Source organism: Aptenodytes patagonicus, chromosome 22 (genome assembly GCF_965638725.1).
Source record: "Aptenodytes patagonicus chromosome 22, bAptPat1.pri.cur, whole genome shotgun sequence".
NCBI lineage: Eukaryota > Metazoa > Chordata > Aves > Sphenisciformes > Spheniscidae > Aptenodytes > Aptenodytes patagonicus.
This window is the reverse complement of record NC_134970.1, coordinates 2,596,496-2,617,943: the sequence shown is the minus strand read 5'-3', so window position 1 is coordinate 2,617,943 and position 21,448 is coordinate 2,596,496. Positions and strand designations below refer to the sequence as shown.

Here is a 21,448-nt window from a genome sequence, read left to right as displayed (position 1 = left end):
AGCTGGGCCATAACCTCATAAACCCACCTTGTTCCTTCATTCTTCCATTAATCTTCCCCGACTCACGGTCTGTTTTAAGAGAAGACTTTAAATGCAAAGCTGTCTAGTATAGTAATGCTTAAAAACATCTAAATAATTAACCTAAATGCTAAGTCTTTGAGTCTTGATAAAACTAGAATCCAAATGAACAAAAACTGTGTGAGCAGGGTAAGGTTTGTTCAGTATACTCTGGTGTTACTAAGAATGCTACTACTCCTGCTGCACCTCTTTTTAAAATATATTCTGGTTTTGGTTTCTCTTTTAGCGCCAAGCAAAGTACACAGAAAATAGACTGAAGGCTATTAAGGCAAGAAACGAGTATCTGCTAGCTCTGGAAGCCACCAATGCATCTGTGTTCAAGTATTACATTCATGACCTGTCTGATCTCATTGATGTAAGTGCTGCTGCTTGGGTGCCTGCAATGAATATTAGTGCTGTTAACCCTCACATGTGCCTCTCCTTCTTCAACATCTTATATACCAGCACAGCTGGTAGCCTCTGTACAGCTGTGGAATGATGGTCTTGGATGGGCAGCTTAGATGGTAACAACAGGCGTGATAATTGGTCGTTAAGCTGTTAAGTGAGCTTTTCTTAGATGGCTAACTCAGGGTTTGTTGCACAGATAGAGCTTGCACAAGAAACCTGACATTGAAACGTGTAGAAGTAGGAGTTGCTTAGTTAAAATGAAACTCAGCTTCAGCATCGCACTGTTGCTTGACATTTTCTGTTTACTATTTTAAGCAAACCTGCAAGATTATAACTCAGAAGCACATTTAAAAAAAGAATGTTAACTGTAGAAACAGTATACCAGTTGGTAGAAGAAATCGAGGACAGAAGCATTTTTTAAAGCTGCTTTTAACTTGTTTTGAAAAATTCCCTATATTTCAAGGTTAATGCTTTCTCTAGCATATTTCACAAGAGGGATGAACCTCCCTGCTTTTTAGACTTTCCATTCTCCGATACCCTGACCCACCAGCTCTACAGTAACTTGATGCATTTCTTCTGTCATTAGGACTGCAGAGCACTTTCAGTCCAGTTCTGAAAGGTGTCAGAGGAGTGTCAATAATGATAGAGGTTCCACTGCTTGCCACTCTGCAGTCTCTCTGTCTACGCAAAGAAATGAAGAAATAAACTGGCTATAGAAACCAGTCCCCCCTTTCCTTAGAATGCTCTCTGCAGAAACTGGGTAATAGAGCAGGAGGTGGAGGGAGCTTGTTCCCCAGCTGCCTGCAAGCCCTCTGTTCTGCAGCTGAACGATGCCCCCAGTATTCAGGGGGCATCAATTCTGCTTTTAGTGAAGTGCACAACAAAACCCCCCAAATCTTTCCTCTGAAAACTCAGAAAAGCCAGTTAGGAATCCCGAGATTTTTCACAAATACATAACTACCCACTTCAGCCTGTAGAAGTAGAGTACCAAATGCACTGAAGGTGTTGTGTCTGGGTCGCTGACTGTTGCTTGATATTATTCTGCTTGCCAAGGACAGCCTGCTGCCATCACTGTTAGAAACACTCAACTGCAAAGCCTGAAGGGAACTTTCTTTGTAGGAGGGGGGAGTAATGAACAGAAGTGTCTCTAGACACAGGCAATAAAGAGCACTCAGATCACTATTAATTAGTCAGTGATTACAATACCTAACAGTATATATAAAACATTTAGTCAGCTGATCATAAAATCACATGAAGTGCACTTCTGTTAGGTATTTATTTAAACCTGTCCTTTGGAGGTCAGGATTGTCAGTGCTAGATGGTTTTGAAAAATACTGTTATTTCGAAATGTCATGTTTTGCAAAATTGCTGTACTGAAGAGACATGTTTGGTTTATACCTGCTGCCTGTTTAGGAGACCTTTTTTCGTTAACATTTGCTCAACTTGAACTGTGTCATCTTGTTTTTTTAACAAATGATAACTTTCTGTATATTTTCATATTGAAACGTACAAGATAGGGATTCATTTCACTGACATCAGCGTAATTCAGTTGTCTTAATTTTTTCTTTTAAAATCCTACCTATAAGTCCTCCCCCAAATACTGCAAATGTGCTTGGTTCAGTTGTCTGCTAAGACTGTTCTTAGTACATTTTCATGAGTCATATATTAGTAAAGAATGCATTTGGATTTCGTAAATCCATAACAATTTTTAAGCACAGACCTGAGATCTTTTAAATAGTACATTGACAAATGTAGGTTATCCGGCTTTGGAGGAAGTGCTCCTCTCACTAGATAGTCTCAGCCGTCTCTGGGGCATGGTAGGCAGTGGTGCAAGACAAGAAGCCAAGCTTCTGCAGTACGTGGATTTGTCACCGTTCCTAGAGAGCAGCCATCGTGACTCTGGGTGAGTCCACACCCGTGTTAACCCCCTTGTGTTCCTTGAAGCATTCAGTTTAACACTACATTGCAAGTTCTCATAATCTTGAAAAGTATTATCTGCTCTGTTTTCAGAAGGCATGGAAAAATGTGGGACTTGCCTGGGAGCACAGGAGATGGAATTCAGTTGTCTCATTGTTAAGACGCAGGGAATATAGATTTACTAATGCCTTTGATCCTGAAGGATTGAAAATTAACAATTATAACCAGTGATGGTTATCTAAAGCATCTGACTTAAATAAAAATGTGATTTTTAAGCCAGGTCTTAATTCTTTTCCTTGATCTAATCATTTGATGATATTGAATTTTGAAATATAATATAAAAGCAATCTTCAAAGTTACTTACGAGTAGATTGTGTTAGGCCAAATAGCGTTAAACTTCTCATGTTTATACAACACATTGTGTCCCCCTCCAATGTGCATGGAAGGATAACAGTGAGTTAATTCTCCATTGTGAGTTAAGAGCAATAAATTGTTCCTGACGTAGCTCAGTAGTTTTGAATTTCCTGACTTTGGGGACTGAGGCAGCTCTTTGATGCTGATGAAATATTACAGTAATGGGGAAGTTTGTATTAACTCATATTTATGAAAGGGTCACTAGGACAGAATTTAAAAAGAGATAAAAACACGTGTGTATGTGTGAGTACTAAAGCTTACTTTACTCTTCTAGGAATAGGTATACTATTGCTGTTTACTCCAGGATCTCATACTTTCCCTTCCAAATGTAAATTGCACTTTAAAACAGAGGGCTCTTTCTCCTTAAATTTTCTATTTTGGGCCTGTTTGAAAACTGCTAACTGGCAAAGGGTTAATCAGCTGTCATGTTGGGAAGGGAATTTGAATGAGTTATCATTAAATTCTTATAAAAAATTGATTTCCTTGGAGAACAATTCCATCAAACATTTATATAACCCAGAAAAGGGATGGCAAGACTGATACATTTATAAATATGGTAGGCCGGAGTTTTAAAAATGTTAAAGTGGGGGAGCGGGCTGAAAAATGTCTTCTGTCACTGGCTTCAATAACATAAAGCTAAAAAACTTTGCCGTCTTAATGTAGTCCTGCTGCTCAGCGAGGTGGGGTGTAAAATACTAAGTCCCATTTGACTTCCCAGTCTCACCAGCGAACTCCCCGTGTGCAGCAGATCAGCTTTGCTTCTGGCCGTGGATGTGTGCTGGAGGAGGGCGAGCGCAGGGAGGACAAGCTGGTCGCCCTGGGTGGGTGTGCAGCCGTCTGGCCCACAGTAGGAGGGGGGAAAAGGAGCGACTGCTCCTGTTAAATCTGAGCTGATCCTAATCCTGGCTGGACTGTTGGCCCAACTTGGACTAGCTTTCCCCAAATCACTGCAGAGGATGGCACTGTAATGTGCATGCAAAAGAGCAGTAGCTTTGAGTGGCTGTTGATCCAAGACTGCCTCCACACGTGCAAATTCTCAATCAAGCGTCTTTTGTTGGTTGGTTTTTTTTTTTTGGCTAGTTTCTCTTCTTTCTGATTGAATGCGATGTCCTTTAATTCTCTGCCTCCAGCCTAACCAGCAACTGCAGCTCTTTTTACAAGACTCCACACCTGCCACAGCTTGTTGGCACAGGAGCCAGGCATCTAGCAGCACTTGGTGACAGAAATTCTGTGAAAGCAGGGAACAGTCCAGTAGTTGCTCTCTCTTCTCTCTCTCTCCACCCCTCCTTCCCCCCCCGCCCTTTTTTTTTTTTTTTTTTTGCGTTTGCACACAATGACAGTGATGAGACCCAAATGATGGGTGAGGAGGAGATTTCATGTGAATTTTGCTTACAGAGCAGCACAGTAATCAAGCAGATGGTCTCTTTCTTTTTGGATATTCTCCTAGTGTATGTAATCTTGCTTGTAATTCCAAGAAGGTGGGCTCCTTTCTTGCTCACTTTATTAGATGTCTGAAAAATTCAGGCTGTTTCTGATCAGCTAATGAAAAGCGCATTTCTCCTTTCTGAAACGTTAAGACTTGGCTGCGCAGCCATGGTGGAGATGAAGCTGCTTGATTGTCTTCCAGTGACATCATCCTGGTGTCAGTAATAGCCAGGAAATTCTTGACCACGACCACTTTCTGCTTGAAAGTTTTTGCTCTTCTGTTTCACCCCAGCAATGAAGTCATTCCAACTGATCGCTGCTTGCTTTTTGGATGACTTTTTGATGTTCTTTGTGCCTGTGATGTACAGGTCATGTTCTTGCTTCCTGAAGTACACTGAATTAAGCAGTTTTCTGTATCTTGGGTGGAATAATTTAGATGCAGATTAATCTTTGCAGATGATCCAAATCCTGTGTCTTGTTTCTCTGGGTAGTACTTTAGTGCATTGTTTTCCTTTTACTTTGAATAATTTTGTTTAAGGATTTTGGAGTGTTTTCAGTGGGAATCAGTGCCCCTGAAAGTAAGGTTAGAATCTAAAGAAATACACTGAACATACCCACTTCTAGGTTATTTTTTGATTTTTTAACAGCGTGAAATGAACTCTGGTACTCCATGAGAACTCCGCAAAGTGTTATAATAGTTTAAGCTGTACTTGTCTTGGAGACTAATTATAACATGATGTTGAAATTTGTGGGGGATTAGAGGTTGAGGTTTCTGTTTAGGGCCAACTCTGAGGACCTGTAGTCAAGATGCCTCTGCGATCAATGAGAGATGTGAGACCACTCTGGTACTTAGAAGATGGTAAAATATCTACAACTTGTTATCCATTTATATAACTTCTGGCTTCGGAAACATTTTAATTTCCATTACAGAATTTCTTCGATTATTCATATGGAATTGTGTGTCTTTTTCCAGCAGTGTTGTGACCTGGGATACCACGCTAGCCTCAACAGAGCTCTCAGGACATTCTTGTCTGCTGAGCTAAACCTGGAGCAGTCAAAGCATGAGGGTCTGGATGCCATTGAAAACGCCGTTGAGAACCTGGATGCCAACAGTGATAAGCAGCGCCTGATGGAGATGTACAACAATGTCTTCTGTCCGCCCATGAAGTTTGAGTTTCAGCCGCATATGGGGGATATGGTCAGTTTATATTCCTCCTCCAGCTCTAGCTCTGTAAACACTTGCAGCTTTGCCTGTTTACTTCCCTCGTCTTTGATAGATAGACCCACTAAAAGGCCACCTGTTTGGCTCTATTTTTGGGAGGTAGAAGGGAGCCTTGGAAAAGGGAGCTGATTTGAAGATTAAGCAGAGTCTCATGGCACGGATGTCTGAATACGACTGACTCTCACTTTTTGACTATTAAAGCTACTGAAGATGAAAATGCTTAATTAGGTACAATACTAAATGTAGATAGGAAACATTGTTTTAACTTCTCGTTCAAGCCACAGTTAACCTCTGCACCCTGAGACAGACTCTGAAGTTAGAGATTTGAAGGGGCAACGAGGTAAGAGACTTGAATGCTGGTTTTTAAGGCATTTGAGTGTGTAATCTTGGAGCACAAATGGTTTATAGTGGTGCTTTATGCATCTTCGTTGTGAGACAAGGCAGTCAGAGAACTTTCATTTTTGGCAATGAAAATCTCTCTCTTTATAGGTTTATCAAGATGTGGTTACTCATCTGGGAACTGTTTAAAGTCGCGCAAGCTGAAACCGGTTCACAAATCTAAACGGGAACACATGTACAATGTAATAATTTAGGTCAATTGGTTGGATTTCTAGATATCCTCCTGAACACTGAGGAAAAACTGTAAGGATGGTCTCTTGCAGCCAGCCTCTTCTTACAGTCGCTGCTTAAGGCTTCTCTTTGTCTCTTCCCTCTTAAGTGAAACCCTCAGACTGCAAATGACCTTTCTCGGTTTTTCTGTGCTTTGGTAGTATCCTGTAAGATCATGGGAAGAAAAAGAATTACCTGCAGACTGTCATTCGGTTAACAGCTCACATGCGCTGAATCATTTATCTTGGTTCTTCTCAAGGCCGAATGAGTGTTTATAAATGCAGGCTGATAGTCTTGTTGCAATGGTCCTGCATATACCAGATGGAATATATGATGGAGTCTTATCACACACATGCACGTATACCAATTCCAATTTCTGTCTTTAGACAATAGCCTTATGCAATGAGGTCAATGTTTTCCTTTAAAAAAAGCCAAATACCAAACTAAAAGGAAAAGCTGCCTCATGCTGTGAAATAAGACTAATTATTAACAGTACAGGGAAGCCCACTGTTCTGGCATATTTGACAGGTCCCTAACCTGTTCATTTTATATTTCGACTTCACTGCATTCATTAAATAGTGACTCGTACCTGTAGTGTACAGGTAGTTCAGCTGAGCAAGCTCAGCCACTCATACCCCTGCCCCAGGATGCCTGGATAATGTATTGAACCAAATTCTTCTTGATGTGCTAACAAGCACACTCGCTTCTCCTTGAGGTTTTAGGGTGTGATTTAGCCTAATATCTGTGAGAGAGGACCTTCAGACTTTCAAAACTCGTGACAAGCTTACATTGCTGAAAGTAGCTAATTTTTTCTAGTTCTTCTTTGATGTTCATGTTCTCTCTCTTGCTTACTTTTCAGCACAGTTGGGAAGTGAACTGCAATTTGGTAGAACACAGGCCTTTTCCACTGGTTGAAATCCAGGGCTACAAAGAATTAAAATTAAGCACTTTGGAGGATGTTTGTTTATACTAATAGAATGAACTATCTGCAATGTTCTTGATTATGTGGGGTTTTTTTTCCTAGCCCTCTGAAAACTGTGCTGTTTCTCTTCCAGGAGTCGCAGCTGTGTGCCCAACAACCGGTCCAGAGTGAGTTAGTGCAGAGGTGCCAGCAATTGCAGTCTAGATTATCTACGCTTAAGATTGAAAATGAAGAGGTGAGCTAAACAACCCAAATCAACAACCCTTTTCCTACTTCCAGTGTGGACTGGGGGCTAGTTAAGGAAGAATCTAGTTTCTCTGATCCTCTTCTATGAAAAATTGTGGTAAAATTCAAGAATAAGGCAACTGAGGCCAGCAGTATATTAGTGTGTGATTTCACATGAAAACTGGGTGCATGGAGAGGATCCTTTAAAATACCCACAAGTATCTCTTTTCCTATCCTTAAGTTGTTAGGGCTGGCTATGTTGCAAAAGTTGTATTTGAATAGCTAATAGGAAAAGGGGAATTTAATGTTTTGAAGTGAAGACTGAATTTGCATAACTTAAGGTAAGAGTTAATTTTTGTTTAATTGGTCATCTAAGATGAGAAGACTAGATCAATGGCATTTGTTTGGGAACAGGTCAAAATACCTGATCTGCACCTCTGTGTTGAAGCATTTTTAATCCTCCTTGGGCAAAATTTGCAACTCCTTTATGTCTAGGAAGTTGATTCTGGCCTTCAGTAAAAATTTAGAGCCACAAAGTCCTGTGCCCCACCCAGCCGCTCGCTCAGTCCCCCCTGGTGGGATGGGGGAGGGAATCAGAAGAGTAAAAGTGAGAAAACTCATGGGTTGCGGTAAAGACGGTTTACAAGGTAAAGCAAAAGCCGCGCACGCAAGCGAAGCAAACCAAGGAATTCATTCGCTCCTTCCCATGGGCAGGCAGGCGTTCAGCCATTGCCAGGAAAGCGGGGCTTCATCGTGCGTAACGGTGACTTGGGAAGACAAACGCCATCACTCTGAACATCCTCCCTTCTTTCTTCTTCCCCCAGCTGTTCATTGCTGAGCATGACGTCATATGGTGTGGGATATCCCATTGGTCAGCTGGGGTCAGCTGTCCCGGCCGTGTCCCCTCCCAACTCCTTGTGCCCCCCCAGCCTGCTCGCTGGTGGGGCGGGGTGAGGAGCAGAAAAGGCCTTGACTGTGTGTCAGCACTGCTCAGCAGTAACCAAAACATCCCTGTGTTATCAGCGCTGTTTCCAGCACAAATCCAAAACACAGCCCCATACCAGCTACTGTGAAGAAAACTAACTCTACCCCAGCCAAAACCAGCACACATCTCCTCATCCCAGCCTGTAAGATTACAGGTGTTTTCCTGCTGGCAGGTTCCGTGTGCTGCCAGCTTTTTGTTTATATGGATTGTGCTGTTAATGTGCAAAACTTGGACCTTAGTTATGGCACACAGGATGTGAAACCAGTAATGTCTGTTTGTTAGTAAAATGCTCTAGGGTACTTACTGCCTCTGTTTTTTACTTGCAACATACTATCTTCGTTTTTGAAGTACTCTCGTTCTTGCTGGACAGGTTAAGAAGACTATGGAAGCTACACTCCAGACAATCCAGGATATAGTCACAATAGAGGACTTTGATGTCTCTGACTGCTTTCAGTACAGCAACTCTATGGAGTCTGTTAAATCCACTGTCTCGGAAACGTTCATGAGCAAACCGAGCATTGCCAAGAGACGGGCCAACCAGCAGGAGACAGAGCAGTTCTATTTCACAGTAAGAAGTTAATTTTCAGTATGAGCACGTATAATGTATTTAGAATTATACTCACAAGAGAGTGCAAATTGAGGCTATCATCTTACAGAAATGCTTCTGTAATTGGTTTTGGACAAGCAGAGCAAGCATATTAGGTTTTAAAAATGGGTGCTTTGCATTCTTTACAAATGTATTGGGATACCTGTGTTGATGCAAACTTAGTCTGTGGATAAATTGTGTAAAACTTGATTTCTTCTGCATGTAAAAAGGAATTGTCTGAGAAAGAACTTAATAGCTTGTAAATATCAATTTTCAAAAATAATTCAAACTAAAAGAATGTTTAGCTCTTTCATTTCTTGTTATCATCATCTTACAATTTCAGCTCACATAAGCTTTTAATTGTGTCGATACGTTTTTACAAGATGCTAAGGGCTATTTATATTGAATTTCATACCAGACTATGGTATGATTTAGATTTATGTTAAACTGTTGCATTTGCTTCCATTTAAAAAATATTTCAAAATAGCAGATGAAAATCATACCTCTTATCCTGGTTACTTTGTCGTTCCTTTGGGCATCTTTTGCTATACTGACTGCCCTTTACATTCCTATTCCAAGAACGGTGTGGCTGGTTAGAAGTCTGAAGTTTCTGTGCAAATTACACTAGCTGGCAGGATGGTTTCTGTCGGGCCTTGACTTAGAAAAATTAAAAAGCCTTCGTAGAAGGTGAAACTGGCTATTGAGAAAAGTGGGTGGAGAAACTGATTCGATTAAGAAGGGATTGACCACCCTGCCCAGGGTTATGAAACTAGAAAAAAGATTTTTTAATTGAACTCTGAGCATTCCCTCTCTGGAGAGGGACTGTTGTAGGTTCAAATAGGAGACCGAACCCAGGACTTTATTTGGATGTAATATTTTTCCATTTCATCGTGTTAGTATCCCGCTGCAGAGCAGTGAGGTCCCAGCAGGACTGCGGAGCCGTCTCAGTAAGCAGGGGTGCAATCTGTCATGTCCTGCGCAACGTGAGTAAAATAACTATCAACAGAACGAAGCCGTTCATGGAGGCCCTCTTTAACCAGCCTAATCAGACGCTTGATTGATCTACTGTTGACCAGACTTATAAAAATATCCTTTATAAGGATTTCAAGCTTTGAATCTATAAGGAGCAGTTTTTTCAGTGTATGAGGAAATGCTCAGATGAGTATTAATGAGACTGAGGGCAGAGCTGTGTAGCAGTATGGGCGAGGCATTCTTTGTGTAGGGGGAAAAAACAAACTGTAGTGCAGAATAGAGTTAAATCCCCTCGTACCTTATGATGTGCTAAATGCTGAGGGATGTGAACTGGAAGAAAAATACTAATTTGAAAGACTATTCCATATTACTATGTAACTCAAGTTGGAAATTCCACGTACTGCATTGCTAGCTAGGCAGAGCTCTTAGGTAAATATAATGATGCCACCATGGGAATTTAATTGAAGGAGTACTGACTGTAGTATCTCTACGCTGGTGTAAGCTGTATTTGCACTAGAGGCATATCATTGCATGCTGGTGCCGAGATGGCTCTGTTAGGGCTTTGAAGGAAGATTTGTATTCAGAATATAAGCTTAAACTTCCCCGTGTCAGTGAAAAGCATAGGAATGATGATTGACTTAGCACTAAGCTAATGCAGGTAGCTAAAGCAGGGAAGCAGCAGCGACTTCAGGGAGCTGAAATCCGGGGATGTGTCCTGGGTGCCGGGCAGGCGGGTACTGCCGCTGCCATGGCTACAGTCCTGCTTCCCGAGCCGGCAAAATCGGAGCTAGCGTGAGGATGCCTGTCAGAGCTGAAATGGTACTGCTAATTGTAATACAGCTGGCACTCCGCCCTACCTGAGAAGTGAAAAGGGGAATGAATGATTTGATTCTTTTTACCTCTAAAACAGGGGATAATTTTAGTTCTTAGTCGAAATTATTTTTTCCTCTAGAAAGATTAAAACCCAGTACAATGCTCATTCTGTGAAGTGCTTTAAAAATTAATGTAAATTTATTATTACCAAACTCTTAAGACATGGGTAAGTATTATATAAAGTTCCCCTGCTAATCAATCCTACAGAAATGTCATGCCGGTTGTGTCAATGTGCCACTGTTCCCACGTTCAGTCGCTAGCAGGGGAGCGGGGATCTGATTCACCCGCTCCTTCAATCGAGTGCCTTGTTTGAAGTCGTTCTTGGGGGGCGGAGGGAGGGAGGAAAACTGCTGAGCTTTCCAGATTGGAGACAGTTAAGGATGTGGGACAGTGACAGAAACTGTTTTTCTTTATAGCCTCAAAAGCATAAAATCTCCTTTCCCACAAGGCAGGAAGATATGATCTAGTTTGCATTTCGCTTCATTATGTATGCCACCTGACAACTGGTTCTTGCTGGAAAAATACTGCAATGAGTTTGGGCTTGGAGAGGCTGTCAAAGTTGCATGGTTTTGAGGGAGTGGTAGGTGCAAAATGTTCACTGTCTCTGGCTAATAAGAGATCTTCACCTCTTTAATTTTTACAGTGCGGAAATAATGTGACTTGAGGACGTTTCTACTGCTTTGTGTCTGATTGTACTTAGTCTGACTCCAGCTGTGCTCTGCCAGAAACGAAATCCTTAGGAGTTCTCCCATAGTTTGAATTTTTTTTTTTTGACTGGTTTTATTAAGCCAGAAATCAAATGCTGGTGGATCTTTGTAATTCATTGAAAAAAGCCTGAAGCCTTATTTTGAAATTACTTATTTTTTCATAAGCATACTGGTAATAGGCAGGGTACAGAATGTTAGGCATGAGGAAATAGAAAGAACGCATGAAATACTGCGCTGGATAGGAACCTTATCTCTTTCTCCTTTAAAACAACCCCTGGTACCCGTCTGCGGGCAGGCGATGTTCTTCATGTGACCGCGGCAAATGCCTCAAAGCCGGAGCGATCAGCCACAGCACCTGCGAGTGCCAGCAGCGTGCCTCTGCCCTGCCCTGCCCCGCAGCCCGGCGCAGGGAATCCGCCTGCCCCGCGATGGGCCGCAGCCATCGGTGGGCTGAGCTTAAGTTTTTTATATCTGCTTCAAAGGGAAGCTTAACCCTCTTCCAAATCAAGTTGATTTGCTGATCTTTAAGCTTCTGTTAGGGCTATTTGGAGCCTTCAGGCCCTTCTGTCTCTTTGCCTGATCGTGACTTTGAGACGGGGAGCTCGGCACCTCCCAGAACCAGATTTATCCTCAAATCCCCACTTCAAATTCTCTGGTTATTTTTGCAGCTTATACTCTTCATGTTTTCTTCTGTCACGATTTGATGCAAAAATTTAACTGATTTAGCAAAATACATAGTTGGGGCTTGGCAAACAAATTCTACAGGGAAATTCCAAAAAATATGGTTAACTTTTTTTTTTTTTTTGCCACAGTGATCACGCTTCCTGTTTTCTTCTAAAACAACAACAAAAAAGTTGAAGTATTAGTATAGGAAGCAGGAAGTGCTGAGAGTCTCCAAAGGGACTTAATTCTTGTGAAATTTTTCTTCCAATGTTGTCAACCAAAGGGACATAAAACACAGATTTTTGGCAGTTAATTAAAGCCCCCAGCTCAGCCATTTTTGTCGTGTCGGTACACACTACTGCTGGGGAGCCCATAATGGAAACTTCGTTAGCTCCTGGACGGTTTCCCCCCACCCTCAGTAGTGTCGTAGTGTCTGTATATATTGCTCAGGGTCCAGGCACTCTTAGCTAAAATATAATTTTTTTTTTTTACCTGAAGGATTTGCAGTCTAATTTGGCAATACTAGACCAGAAGTGGAAGAAAGTGGGTGGAATTGGGGAAAGGTGAAGACAAGAACTGGAACATTTAATTATTAAATGAGAATCCTTTTTGTGTTCATTTTGCTAGTTGAATTTTTAAAATATCTTCTGTTTCTAAAGACTGGCCTGTGGTATTTGAAGAGTTATGTGCTATTTATGTATTTTTGAGTGTAAACATGTCCTAATTATAATGTGGATGGCTACTGTACAGCAGAGTATTTTATGTGCTGCAGCACGGTGAAGATAAATAATGCTGTTCTGAACTGCAAAATAAGAGATGAAAGAGCTGTGAAAAACTAGCATTTGCAGAGCTGTGAAAAATCAGAAAGAAGTGGGAAAAATGACTGCACGATTATATAATATTTCACCGAGAGAACAAATCTGAACTTAAATAATATCTTTATTTGTTTTGTCCCGTGCCCCCCCCCGCAACCCTGTGTATCATCCAGCATGGAGGCAGACACACTATTTGACAAGTAAAGTGGGGTGAGAGAGGTTAAGTGAGAGAATAAGCACAGTAGCAGCCTTTTAGTTTGTTAAAACAGATTGCTCATTCAGTTGCCTGTGACGCGTGAGGGAAGTGTATTTCCATTTCACCCTGTCTGGAAAGGAGATGCATGACAGCTTCTCAGATGTCTAAAAGATGCCAAACATTCAGCTGATTCCACAGTGAAACAATAGAAATTGCACTGCAGATACGTATGGACCGAGCTTCAGATTTGCATAGATACATAAAGCAGGAGGACTTGGTGCATCTTTTGCACCGTAAATTTCAGTGTAATTCTGTACTTCAGCATTATGCTCAGCATCCAGTAACCTAAAGATGCAATCGAAGAAATTAATTGCCCACTCATGATCTTGTTTATTTTCCACCTTCACAGAAAATGAAGGAGTATCTGGAAGGCAGGAACCTGATAACGAAGCTCCAAGCCAAACACGACCTTCTTCAGAAGACCCTGGGAGAAAGTGAGTCTGGGACCCGCTCATCACTGCTATTAGCCAGGCTATTGCACTTATTGAATTAGTCAGCTGACTGAGTTTAGCGGTCTTGGATTACTGATGCAAAGTGGACATACTCATGTTTTATGAATTTATTTTTCCGATCTGCACGATGGAGAAGCCAAATGACCTACATGGCTGTTTGATTAATGGTGAACGGAAAATGCTTAATGAATCACTAATGTGCATCGCTTATTTGTTAAAATGAAGCATATGCCCATTTGTTCATCCCGTCCTCTCCCCATACATGCACATTCTGCTTCTCACTTAATAATCTGTATTGGAGTAAACCTTGTGATTTACGGTTTACTGGTTAGTTGAGAAGTATTGCCTTGTTAAGCTGGTCAGAAGTTTCATTTGCATGGGTGTTTAGCTGCTTCTCACCTCTGTGGGTTCAATTCAGACCAAACTAATGTATGTGAGCACAGGCTTTTATTAGGAGAATAACAAACAAATTTCAGAGCATAAAATACGTTGCTTATCTAGAGGGCATTAGGCGAGGGGCAGCAGCCAGAACTGAATATCCATTTGCTATTAGCGTCAGAACAAAGGAAGATTTCTTTCCCTTCATGGTATGGGCAAATCCTGTTGGCCAAACACGCTTAAACTATGCATCCAAGTTTCCATAGAAACCTGTCTGCCTCGTGTTTGGAGAGGAGAAGGTTTTAACAGTCTAAATGTCAGGTCAAAAAATGGCTCCACTCGTTCCTGGGTTTATATGCTGGAGCAGGGCTTGTGTTTTGATATGTAACTTAACTGGACTCCCCACAGTTTATGGTGTGCAAATCTTCTGAATGAAAACTTAAACAGCATGTGGTCTTTGAAGTGCTTCGCTTTCAGTTTAAAAATGCACTATAAAATTAAAATACTTATTGCTACAGTATTTAAGAGTTTCATGTTTATCAGACCCAAACCACTAGAAGGTAAGGAAAGGACATTGTCATCTTTTTGTGCTTTATTGTTTAAAGTTGCTCGTCTCTTCAGCTGTCCTGTAAAAAGGGTGGATGAAGCCAAAGATCTATGTCCTTAGGGTATTTTTCTCCTGCCTCTAAATATCTCCAAATGACACCCATGCTGCCCCTGTGACTAATCACATTCCTGGATCATAGCTGACCTCTGCATACCGAGACCTATTTCCTCTTAACCTGCCTGCCCCTTGAACCCATCTCAAGCTGTGGTCGGGGGAAAAGAAGAGGAAATTAAATGTGATTTCTGTATTGCTATGTAGATTTAAAGGCTGCTTCTGGGGTTTTTTTGTGGTTGCTTTGCAATACCAGAGCTTTCTCAGTCACTCTGTGAAGGGACCCAGTGTGTGTCAGGGTGAGCTCCAGCAGCTTCTGCAAAAAATCACTTCTGTCATCTGTAAAATCAAAAGGAGCTGAGAAAGAGAGGTACGTTTTGTCTCCAAAACCACGTTAAGCAGGTTAATGGTATGAACTGGGGACAGTGCCTAGGCTTACCCATAAAATGTCACTTAATTGGAAAATGGGCAAATAAAATTCCTTTCACAAGTCCCCAGAGCACGGTTAGAAGCTTTACTGAAAAATGTGCATACAGCTGCGTGTCTTCAGTCCCTGGAAAATTCATGGTTTTGTTACGATTTTTATTCTTCTTTGCCCCATCCTCAGGTGACATTTATTAGTCCTCTTGCAAATTACCTTAATCTAAAGATGACAAGTTCCAGTAATAAAAATAGCAGCACGTCTTCCTATCTACAAGTAATTATGTCCCTGCCTACTGTACACATTTGTCACCCTAATGTAGGAGCCCCTTGATGTTGCCACAGCCATGTAATTTATATATATGAATATTCTATGATGGAAATGGGACAGATGGCTGGAAATTCTGCTTCAGAATAACATTTTCATGTAAATTATGCACTGTTTTGGCTTTACGTGGGGAGAGGAAAGTGGCTATCGGGATGTGTTCAACTAATTGTCAGCCATCAGCAATTAGACATTTCCCTCGTTCATTCTTCCGTCTCCCCAGGAACAGGAAGGCATCGTAGGGAAGGTGGATTTTCAGCTATTGTAAATCAGTATGGTTTCACTGATGATGATCTATACCAGGAAGAGATCTGGCCTGTACAATTCCCAAAGGCACATACTAGTTTTCTGTCTCTCTTACTCCTTGTTGTGCTATTTTGAAAAGATGCCTGCATTAGCAGTAGTCGTTAGCTTGGCTGCTTCCTTGCAAACTCAGTGCAAGTTAATGGAACGTTTTTATAAATGTTTGTGGAAAATATCATTAAATGTCTGTCTCCCAAAATAGCTTAATGCCAGCACGTTCAGTCTGTGGGCTAACAAATCCGTGAATGTTTTCAATCTTACTAAGTGGCTTTATAAAGTATAATCTCTTGCCCCACCAATTCCCCTGGGAAGGGAGAGGGAGGGAGAGGTTGACAAGCCCAGTTTTTTGGCAGCAGAAGTCAACAATTAGAATGCACAGGGAATTAATTTTCAAAAACAATGCTTTCCAAAGAAAGAGTCCTCAGGCAGCCTGAGCTGTTTGCTGTGTTTCCTGGTCGGCCGCAGAGGAGCTGTGCCAGCGGGGGTGGGCTTCGGTGGTCTCCCCAGCAGCGCTCCTGGGGAGGACGGCCCCTGCCCGGCTCCTCAGAGCTGCTCCCTCCCTCTCTGATGGTTTTTCTCCTCCACCTCCTTCCAAAACTGGCTTTACAAAGCAGTTGAAAGTATTTTCCCGTTCCTTTCTCCTAATGCTGTATTTCTTTGTTGTCTTAACAGGTCAAAGGACTGACTGCTCCCTTGCCAGGTAGGTGCGGCTCAGGGAATCATTTTTTTAAGGAAAACCTGATGCAAATTGGTCACTGCCATTCCAGATCAGTTACCAGCCCAGGACATGTATCTGTTAGCTAAATTAATACCTTTTTCTAATACATAAGCAAATCCCTACTAGTTAATATGGCTTTAAATACCATCACTATTACCTACATCAGTGCAAGGTGGTGGCACAGCTCATACCTATGTTTAGTAACCTCTGGTCAGCTGAGTAATGAATATTTCTTTTGATGCAGTGCCTGCTTAAACACCTCTCCTTGCTTGTTGCTGCCCTGTGCAGCCGCCGCAGTTGCGGCAGTACACCTGCTGGCAGGGCTGCCTGTTGCAACAGGTTGGGAAACTGATTGGGGTTAAAAATCGCCGGGGCGGGGGGAGATACATGGAGGTCTTGCACTTTTCCTTGCCCCAGATCAGGAAGGGGATGGGCAGGTGTGAGAAACTGTTTAATTTGGCGCTGTCACCCAGAGAAGTATTCTTCGAACTATTGAAGATTTTTATAAACACATTCCTGTTTCTGTAGGGGAGATGGGCCCGTGACTCTGCAGGGTTTTATCCACATGGTTGGTGTACGGGGCTGAGTTAACGTAAATCGGAAAACTCTTTGTCCCGTTGACGCTCTCTGCTGTGCCGTGGAACTGGATTGCAGCAGTATAGAAGTCACGGAGAATAAACTTTTCATTTATAATTAGGACCAATTACAGAACCATAACTAAGCTTCTCCTGATGGGGTTTTTACAAAACATAACGAATCTCCATCTCCAAATTGATGGATTCAAGGGGCTCCGCTGGGCACGAGGAGCTGGAGTAGGGGCTGTGCATCATCCTGCCTTGTTAACAAAAGGAAGGTGATTGCTACCGATCTGGAGTCATTACTACTTTTCATATTCCTTGCAGCAAAGCAAAGCTGACAGGTCCTAATTAGAGCCTGACATCTGTAATAATAAAATATTGTTCATCATGAAACAATTTTAAATATCAAAGAATCATTACTGCTAATAGTTTAAAATAGACGTTATTGTCTGTGACAGCCCATGGAATCTGATTTCTTTTTTTTTTTCATTCAGTGTTTTTGATTTTTATAAAAGGAATTTCCCCTGAATTAACACACTGTACAGTCTTTTTAAAAATCTCAGTTCTAATCACCTTATTTATAATTCAGCAGCCATCTGCCCTAGCAGGGAATTGGCTTGAGTGATACATTAGGGCCTCTCTACTGTTATCTCTCATGCTTCATTTTTACAAGAAACTGTAGGAATTTTAAACCCCAGTGATAAATTTTGAGGGAAAAATCCTGGCAAAGGCTTTTTTCCTATTTTTCTACAATTAATGTCTACCAACATAAATAAATGAGACCGTCATGGTTTATACTGAAAAGGCTTAGCCTGGCTAGCGTGCGCTGGTGTTAGAGGGGGTTTGTTTTACTTATTTATTTGAAGTCTTATCAGAAACTCTAATAAAGACTCCACAATGGCCGCTGTTAACAGCACAGTAGGAACCAGCATGCGCCCACCTGCTTCTCCCCTCTGTAGAGTGGCTCTTTCAGAGAACAGCTATGTGCAATTTATAACAAACTTCATCTTGAAGAAGGAGCCCTGTATAACAGATTTCCATATGGTTGGAATTAAAATGTCAAGGGTAATCTTTTGTCAAAGCTGTGGACTCCCTTGTGTCTATTTCAGGTTTTTAGTGATTTAAAGTCACTCAAAATCTTTCTAAAGTTCCGTAAATTGAATGAGACTAAGTCATTATGATTGACTTGTATATCTGGCTCCTTCCCTCCTCCAAAATACGCGTGTTTTGGAATACCGAACAAAGGAGGACAATGATAGTAGAGGATTATCTTGACTTTTCTGTTCTGTTTTTCCCTCCTGCACCAATGGGCGGTTCTGATCTCATCAGCGGCAGGCGCAGCTCCACCATAAGGAAGCAGGTAATAAACATTTCCTTAAGTAACAAAACAGAGATAGATGTGTGTTTGCATAGAGGAGGATAGGTGGAAAACAGGGAAGTGTTTTTATCCTTCCCTCCCTCTCTTACATGGACCTTTTCAGTCTTGTTCAAGTGGAACTGGTGTCTGCTTGTTCAGTAACTGAAATCAATAAAACATGGATCCATAGCCTTGATTCATTTTCTTTGACAAAAATTTAAAATCATTTTACTCTGTGTTTTGACAGACCTGGAACCAAAAATGGCAAACAGCCTTGAGCTGTCTGGACGGTCACGGTTTATGGGTTTCATGCTGTTGTTTCTTTGTACCCTTTCCCTTTATTTTCACTGGTATCCCACTGCAATGCTATTAAACCAGTAACTGCTCGCTTGTTGTGCCTTCTTGTAATAAAGACTTAAAACAGCGATGCTTTGTTTTCCTGGCTGTGGTGGATAATCTGTTACTTCTTAGTACCTGATGAGCTACAATATGTTTCTTTGAGATAGGGGAAAACCCAAAATATTTCTTGTTGATGCTGTAAAGACAAAATTTGGCTTGGAATTTCATTTCATACAGTCTGTCTTGGGGTGTTGCTTTGTAGTTTTTAGGATCCCTGTATATTGGAAATTAAGTAAGAGAGCAGGTTGTCTTTTCGGTGTGCAGAGTCAAACCTTTTTCATTTTCTGAGCTTAATTGTTCCTTTATTGATGCTCTAAAAATGGTCCTTTCCTATGCTGAAAATGAAGTATGTGTGTGTCTTGATTGCCATTTTCATAAGCAGTTTTTGAGGTCTCTCAGAAACACATTCTGACTCGAGTAGACCTGACAGACTGGTCTCCGATTTGGAAACCTAAATTAAAAATTAATCTGTCTGCAAACACTGAATCCACAGCTCGCAGTAACCTACATGAAATCACTTGCATGTGGTTTTAATGGGGTTTTTTTGATTGTGACCTAGCAGTTTAAAACATAACTGCTCTGAGAGTTTTAATCTCTGCTGGGGACCCAGAATATGTGCTTCTCTCTGGGTTCCTCCTGTCAAACTCCAAAATAAGTCGGGGGGGTTATAATGCTGTTTGGATTATTATTAATAAAGCATGTCTTCAGGGGCCAGTTGAGTAGCAGAATGGCTTCTGAAGTATTCTTAATTGGTTGGTGGTGTTCTGTACAGCATGTAGAAAACTAGTTCTAACTGGCTATGGCTAATTAGTAGAGAAATTATTAATTGTCACTATATGACCAAGTTCTATGACAGTTCAATAAAACAAAAAAACATTAAACGTAAACAAGTTGGGAAAATGGTTGAACTGGGTTTTTTATACATATTTTTGAGCAGAGGGCTGTCATCCTTTTGAGCCGATTCAAATGTGATACTGTAGCATCCTAACAAGTGAACATTTTGGTATAAATTAGAGGCATTGCTGTCCTAAACTACCGCAGAAGAGGCTATACATAAACAGAAGCTTGGAAGTTTTAATCACACGGTAAATTTAATCACTGGCATCTGGCCTTAAGCAAACTGCAGCACTTCTGTTGCTTAGTTGCTGTTCCCCAAAATGGGAGGAATAACTGCAGACATTGCAGAAATTCAGTTGTCTGAAGAGTAAGCTGTGATGCTGTGAAGCAGAGACTAGGGAAGCGTAAAGGCTTGTTTCCGTGCTGAAAGTCTCAATTAAAAGTTGTTTAAGCTGGAAACTGGCGACCTAGGAGGTTTTACTGTGTTTGGACTGAAAACAGTGTTTTCCATGAGCAGCACCTGTATGGTGCACCTTAGTGGATTGTGACTGTAGGGTACTGATGAGCTATTTTAAATGTTTGTGACAAAATAGCAGGAGTTTGCAATCCTGAAATTGCTCGTATTTGAGATGTTTGGTAATCAGTCCAGACACTAAACACAACTGGAACTGCATGGAAGCAGAATATAGCAGATGAGAGGATAAATTTGCTTTCCATTCTCCCCCCCCTCCCCCCCCCCCATCACTGCATTCTGACTGCTGCTCTTGTTTAAATTTCTCTTTGCGCAGGATTCCTCACAAGCCATTCCCCTGGTCGTGGAGAGCTGCATACGATTCATTAGCAGACACGGTGAGTTTATGGACAAAAGGTATCCTGTGATAGTTCTGTAAAATGAATGGCGATATAGAAGCCTTCTGAAAAACGTTCAGAGTAGCTCGGGACACAGTGCTTGTGCAGAGGAATCCTAGAGACTGCAATATAAAGAAACTATCACTGACCTTTTGGCTATATTGTTGGTATTGTGTGCATGATCACTTTTCCAAATGGTTATTGCAAATAACTGACCTTGCCAATGTTGTTCTTCCAACAATATCCCTTTGTTTCTTGTAAAACAAGGTTCGCATCCTTAGATACCACTCAGGCCTCACCTCCACTCACCTTGCTTTGAGCCCTGAAATATGGCCTTCACCAACAATAATTGCACTTTTCCTAGAGGAGGAGGAATACTCTAAGTATTTTAATGTAGGAGGTCAAGTAGTGAATTAATTGCTTACTTATTGCTGCAGTGGGATGATTTATACCTGTTTCGAAGGTTAACTTCACAGCCTTGAATGCTGTAAAAGATTTTAGATGTTTATTGTAATTTGTTTTCCTTTTTAATCGGTATCATTTGTTAGTAGCATGTGAAACAGCTGTTAATTAACATATGTAGAAAGAGATTGAATTCATCTTCATTAACCAAGACACAGAGCCAGATAGTAGGTGCCGTTCCATTTTCGTTGTTTAATTACCATTTTAGAAACTATAATCTAGAGTCCCATTCTCATCATCACTTGGAAGAACCAAGTGCTCTAATCCTTCATTAAGGCCATACTTGGACATTTGCTGGAAAAATTATTGAAACCACATTGCAATGCAAACCAAACTGGGGCCATCAGGAGATTTTATTTTTTAGACTCATTTTCTTGGGTTGGCTTAGATCTCCAAAAGACAGATTTTTCCAACAAACTCAACTGGTTTGGTTTTTTTGCTCTGAATGTCAGATTGTGGCCTTACAGGTACAGTTTGTAATTGGAAGGAATGTGCTTTTATACAACAAATCCACTTTGGGCAGAAGAAATTATAAAGCTGTCTGCCTGACGCACTTACATTGCAGGAATGAATTTTGTTGGAGGTAGCCTGACATTTCTAAATGTTTTGCTGCGTAGGTGTGGGATGAATGTCACTTTCATTCTTGCTTCTCTGCA

At 41.2% G+C, this 21,448-nt stretch overlaps 1 protein-coding gene across 3 annotated transcripts in view; it reads left to right on the top strand.

Annotated features, from left to right (window-relative positions):
• The window catches only part of SRGAP2 (SLIT-ROBO Rho GTPase activating protein 2), a 114,455-nt gene that overhangs the window by 67,107 nt on the left and 25,900 nt on the right, over positions 1–21,448 (top strand). For 2 of the 3 annotated variants that reach the window (XM_076358256.1, XM_076358258.1), the window contains exons 7-14: positions 305–433; positions 5,195–5,419; positions 7,108–7,209; positions 8,555–8,752; positions 13,406–13,490; positions 16,265–16,292; positions 18,218–18,248; positions 20,270–20,330. In XM_076358256.1, the coding sequence (XP_076214371.1) occupies positions 305–433; positions 5,195–5,419; positions 7,108–7,209; positions 8,555–8,752; positions 13,406–13,490; positions 16,265–16,292; positions 18,218–18,248; positions 20,270–20,330 (859 nt within the window). The remainder of the gene's footprint in view (positions 1–304; positions 434–5,194; positions 5,420–7,107; positions 7,210–8,554; positions 8,753–13,405; positions 13,491–16,264; positions 16,293–18,217; positions 18,249–20,269; positions 20,331–21,448) is intronic. The other variant, XM_076358257.1, reaches the window with a different exon arrangement.